Below are 5,797 nucleotides of genomic sequence, written 5' to 3' on the forward strand. Positions count from 1 at the left end.
TAGAAAACAGCATTATCAATAATTTTTTTTTTCAAATATAACTGTTAAAAATGTAAACTATAAAAAAAATTTCCTTATTCTGGATTGTCTTTCATAGAGTATAATCAGTATATTCAGACCAGTATATCTTTGGCACAAATAGTAGTTTATAGAACTAAACTGAAGAAATAAATTCAAGCTCAAGTGTCACCTATGGAGTAGAAAAAGCTGCCTGATACAGATAAGACTATATACCTTTCAGGAATTATTTTTCTTTGTAAATAAAAAACTTCAGAATGTCAAACACAGTCAGGGAAAAGAACATTTTCACTTTTGTGGGCCGTTTATATTAAGGTTTTCAAAATAAGAATTAAACAAAACAGATTAAACATCTTTATCTTATAGGTTGAAGAACTACTAAAAATACGAGTATCATTTGCAGTTGTTATATTGAGTGTATTATTTCCAAAGGTGGATTGGATGATTTCTATTTCAGGATGTGTAGATAGTGTCACCTTACTCTGAGAGGTAAATGAAAATACAGTTCTGTTAGACAGGATCTTTTCTTTAGAGGCTTCTATATTAGAAAGTGAATTTGAGGATATCTGAATGCAAATATCTTCTGAAATGCAAGCATGGAGGTAGTGGAGGTCATTTATATCAGCTCTAGGTTCACAACTGTGCCCTGCATAACAGTGACAGTCAAATTTTTCTATGAATATTTGCAGATCCTGAAATGCTGGTTGACCTTGCAGAGTGTATTTTCCATCTTTTGTCATTTGAATGACAATATTCTCAGGGTTCAAGTGAAGATAGTCACTGGAATTCCATTTTTTCCGTGCACAAGCACCAGAGTCTTGACATAACACTTGGCTACAGATTCTGGCTGCCATCGTGACATTGATGAGGTATGGGGTCAAAGTCCTCCTAAGGTAGTTGTCCAGAGTTCTACAGGTGTTCTGTGAAGAGAAAATCATATCTGCATAGTTTAGTCTGGAAACCATTAAAATGCTGTCATTCTAATAACTACCGTAGCGGATATCTATGAATGTTTCTCCTGAGGTTTTGATAACAGTTATAACTGGTTGTTGGAAGCAAGTTTATCTGAGAAGTTGCTATATAGTTCAAAGATTGCAGCAAATTTATGTTGAGTGGTTCCAGGAGATGTTATGGAAAGCACTTACATCAGAAAGCAGGCGACTTTAAGCTTTCATTTTATCTGTATATTTCATGTAGCATTTTAAATCGGATGCATGTAAAGAAGTTACATGAAGGACTGAAGTTTCTTTTTAGGTTTTAAATGTTTTGAAGGGATCTTGAAAATAAACCTCACTTCTTCAGCCTGAACAAATTTTTCTATCAAATAATCTCTGTGAGAATCTTCAATTTTCGCCTGACCTGAATAGCTAGGCTGCAGGAGTAGGGGAGCTTTCACAGTATTTTTGAATGGAAAGCATTTCAGGAGGATGGTCAAACTGAAAGTATGCTAAGATAATAGATCATTCTAATTCATTATGAAGTTAGCATATATTCTGTGTATGCTTGGCACAGTTTAATAACTAGAGGCTTTAGAAAGTCTTTCTTTGTTTCTGATGCTATGTCTCTTTAGGGTGTTTGCCTAATAACACATACAGATACAGCTAATATTTACAGCCGTGGAGATCACGTTGGTGAATCTGAGGTACATGTAGGTTTTTTGTTTCTCTTTTAGATATATATAAAAACCCTGCCTACAAATTCTGGTTGATGCAATTCCTGCAGAAGTGAGGCTCACAGTAATATTTCATTGCTGAAAGGCTACTGACTGTGATAGCTGTGGGAAAAAAAAAGGTTGGATTAGTGCATAAATACATAGTCTGACTGGGCTGTGGAAAGTTCTGTTTGTTCACACGAATCTCTGAAGTAACGCAATAAATGTTGTTGCTCATCTATGTTCTGATATTGGGGTAATGGGCAAAAAAAGCTTCAGGCGTAACTGATACGCTTTCTCAAAGGCAGGCACTTACAAAAAAGAGTCAAAGTGAGATACTTTTGGGAACTGGACCCTTCCAGAGCTGAGGATGGTTTATTTGGCCATGCTTTCTGTGGCAGGAGGCCCAGCAATGCTGAAGAGTTTCAGTTCTTTGCTATTAGAAGACTTCAGAAGAGTCTTCCCATACTGTAGTTTATTATATCTGGCTTTTTAGTTCAAAGGATTTATTTGAACATCCTTATAATGTTTCTCAAACTACATGTTTGACCTTCCTAAATCAAATTGCATTTTTTTCCCTCTTCTGACTCAGATCTTTCTTACAATGAAATTAAGCAAAGTACTGCTTACAACACACGGAACAGGCTAGAGCTGAAATTTCACAGACTGACTCCTCCTAGTGCTTCAAATATTACTGCTAAGTGCACCACTTTAAAAAGCAGAACAATCTTTTAAAAATTGTTCTGGGAAAGCACAAGTAATTTTTTCTGTACCTCATGGCTGGGTTGTAATGAAGATATAGGAATTGTTTTCTTAAATTAACTAAACAAGTGCTAACTTGCCTACAGTTATCATGGCAGCTTGTCCAGTTACTCAGAGCCAATACTGATACTTTGAAAGACTGAACTCTTATTGTGTGTGGTCAATGACAATCTTTATAAGCCTCAAGTGTGCTTGATTTTTTACTAGAGAAGACTGCTGGCAATATGGAGTCATCATTTTAAAAGTAGAAGATATGATGTAAGTAATCATAATGCTTTATATCCTTTTCACTTTATTGCTCCTTTAAAATTTCCTATAAAAATTAATTTGGCATACCTTATTTTGTGTTAAATTCATATCACCCCAGATCACAATTCCAGAAGCACCTAGTGCAGCAGATTCTCCGATGGTATTTACCAGGTCATCCTGAGAGGAAATGTGCAAAGAGTCATGCTAATGTAAGTAAGCTATAACATAAGGCCAAAGGTATAATGCATACAGTAAATTACATATCCAAAAATACTACTTTGAAGACAGCAAGCAATTATACACGATGCAAACATTCTGCTCTCAATTACACTATTTTATTCTGAGATTGAGTTGCACAGGTGATGCCAGAAAATGTTGCCAACTATATCCAATTTATATGTGTCGTCTGGTTAGAAAAACAAGGCTGTAAAACTGAGACAGTGGTTAGGCATATGACATACACTCCTCCTCATACGCTCATATACTCCTTTTAAGTTTTATATTTTGCTGTATTGCCTCCTGCATGCTCAGAGTTGGTACTAACTGGTTTCAGTAATGCTGCCTGAAGCAGAAGCTGCACAGCTCTTTTTTTTTTTTTTTTTAAACTTAATTTCAGTTACCAGAAAGTAAAAGTAGCAAGATGAAGAGCTTTCACCAACAGGAATCTCTTTTCTCCGGAAATTGACTCTGACCTTTTAGAGAGATTGATCTGGGAAATTTGTTTCTGTTCAGTTCTCATTTTAGGGTCAGCTATGAGCCCAGCTCTAACAAAGTCTTAAAGCCCATCTGAGATGGTAGAGGTCTACAAGTAGAAAAAAGAACAAGGGAAAAAAAAAACAACAAACCTTAGTGTGGGGCGCAACACTTGAAAAGGGAGAATGTAAGGATTACAGGGTTTAAATGATTAACTGGGAGCCCAGCAGGGACTCTGGCAGCACCCTTGCTTCCTGAAGGTATCCACGGAGCTGGTGGCAAAGCCTGGTGGTGCTCTATCCAGGATGTGAGAGGACACCAGACACAGTGCAGTCACCTGGACCACAGCCTCTAACTTCCCCTTCCTCAAGGCCTGGATGACCAGGAGGTGGTTCCCCAGATTGGTAGTATGTCTGATAGGGTGAGTGTATATAAAAATATGAAAGGAAGAATGTAGCCAGAACTGCAATAAGATGATTAGACCTTTCAGAGCCTAACCTTGACTAACCCATGAGATGCTAAAATACCATTTGGAAAGCTATTCGGGTACAACTAAGGACAGAATTTTCTCACTAGCTTTTAAACCTTTTTTTTTTTAAGGAAAAGAAAGACTCCATTTTATTGTTTTTTTTTTCTTATAACCTAAAAATCAGACATTAGACTAGCCTAGTTTTACTAATTCTCTTTGGAAGAGGTTACTCAAAGTTCTTTCCTCTTACTTAATGTCCTAAATATGCTTCCTAGCTTTGTAATATTTTGCTACATGTGAGAAGTACTCAGAGAATAAACCATTATTTGATAAATATAATGAGGAAGGACTGAAAAATAGATCTCTTAGTGTTTTGTTTGATCAAATTTCTTTGATGAATTTATTTAATTTTTTATACAAAATCTATGCTTTTTTTTCTGGTATGAGTTAGCATATTTGCTAAATAAGTGTCACCTGGTCATTTCTTTCCACTTCAGTTTGAAATATTTAAGGTCTAGCTCCACTCACCTGGGAGAGATACTCCTCATAGAAATCTGTGAATACTGGACGTGTATATACAAAAACTGGAAGGGGATGAGTAGAATTAGAGACATATGAAATTCTAATGGCTTCTTGAACTCTATTACGAACAAAGAGTTGGGCATTTCTGGAAGATCTTAAGGCTGTCTCTAGATAGACAGATGGATAAAGTGCTGTGCTTTCCTCCCACAACCAGTTAAGCTCATTATTTCTTTCTATTTCAATATCTAAACAGGTTCCAGTATAGTTATGTGGATTTTGTTTGTAATCATAGTTATAACAGTCTGGATAAAGGTAATATCCCCACAGACGATTTGGCTTCATTTCTATGCCCAGCTTTAAAGATTCCAACATAATAGATTTTGCTGCAGCTTCAAATTCCATTTTAGCTATAGTCCTGGCTTCAACTTCTGATAGACTGAGGTCTCTCTGCTGAACCAGTTCAATAGATTCCTGTCTATAAATGTCTTTTGATCCCCAGTTCCTTATCCACACAGGCCTCCAGTTTTCCCAGTCAATGACAGCCAAACCAGACTGTTCATCTGAAGGAATATAGAACTGAATGTCCTCTCTGGCTTTTTTTAAATGATTCTCCAGCAGCGAGAGTTGGGGGAGTCCTCCATTGAACGCTTCTCCTGTGACTTCATTTTTGTAAGGATAGTAGCCAAGCCTGTCTGGATAAAAGAGAGTGATATTTTGCCCAGTGGATGTCTTCAGTGTGCTTCCAATGAGAGAAAAAAATGTCATATCCAGCTGCACTCCAGTCCTTTCAGTACAAAGCTCTGTAGGAGCATTCCAGATAGAAAGGAAAGGTGAATTAGAAACAAGTGGGCGAGCTCTTATGTTCAGTGATGAGCAGCAAGAAACTAGAAGAGCGACAAACACCATACTGGATGCTATAGGATACGTGCAGGTAACACAGATACAGAAATTTTGTATTTGTCTTAAGTTTTCCATTGTAGCATATGCAGTGACATTACGTGCTTCTGATCAGACAAAAAGTAAATGCTCTCTGGGTGTTCGGAAAGATGGTAGTCTGTCAAAAGGTTTACCATACAATATGTTTCTTCAAATCAATACCTATTAAGCAATATTCTTTAGGTGTAAAATAAGGATGTCCTTTAGACAAGGTGCTCTGTCATTTCAGACTGCAGGAAACCTTTCAGCAACTTCTGAGACCTAATGCAGAGAAAGAGACAAATGTAGATAAAGTAAGAGATGATAAATATTTCATTTCTAACCATGGAACAAATACCATTTGTGATTTTGAATAATTGTAATCTTTGAATAAAATTCCCCTGTGAAGGGAAAGCACTTGGCCCACTTCATGGAAGTCATGGATCAGAATGAGTATGCTTGGTAGTAGTCCTGATTGTGGTGGTGACTGATGTCTCTCTCTAAATGTGAGCAGTCTC

General features: G+C 36.8%; 1 protein-coding gene across 1 annotated transcript; it reads right to left on the reverse strand.

Annotated features, from left to right (window-relative positions):
• Window positions 1–323: 323 nt before the first annotated feature.
• Window positions 324–5,339, reverse strand: SPAM1 (sperm adhesion molecule 1). Its single transcript, XM_010121556.2, has 3 exons — window positions 4,371–5,339; window positions 2,768–2,857; window positions 324–938 (listed from the first exon to the last, which is right to left on the reverse strand). The coding sequence occupies exons 1-3, from the start codon at window positions 5,337–5,339 to the stop codon at window positions 324–326; spliced, it is 1,674 nt and encodes a 557-aa protein (XP_010119858.2).
• Window positions 5,340–5,797: the final 458 nt, after the last annotated feature.

The sequence above is a fragment of the Chlamydotis macqueenii genome, chromosome 1 (assembly GCF_036417535.1).
Source record: "Chlamydotis macqueenii isolate bChlMac1 chromosome 1, bChlMac1.mat, whole genome shotgun sequence".
Lineage (NCBI taxonomy): Eukaryota > Metazoa > Chordata > Aves > Otidiformes > Otididae > Chlamydotis > Chlamydotis macqueenii.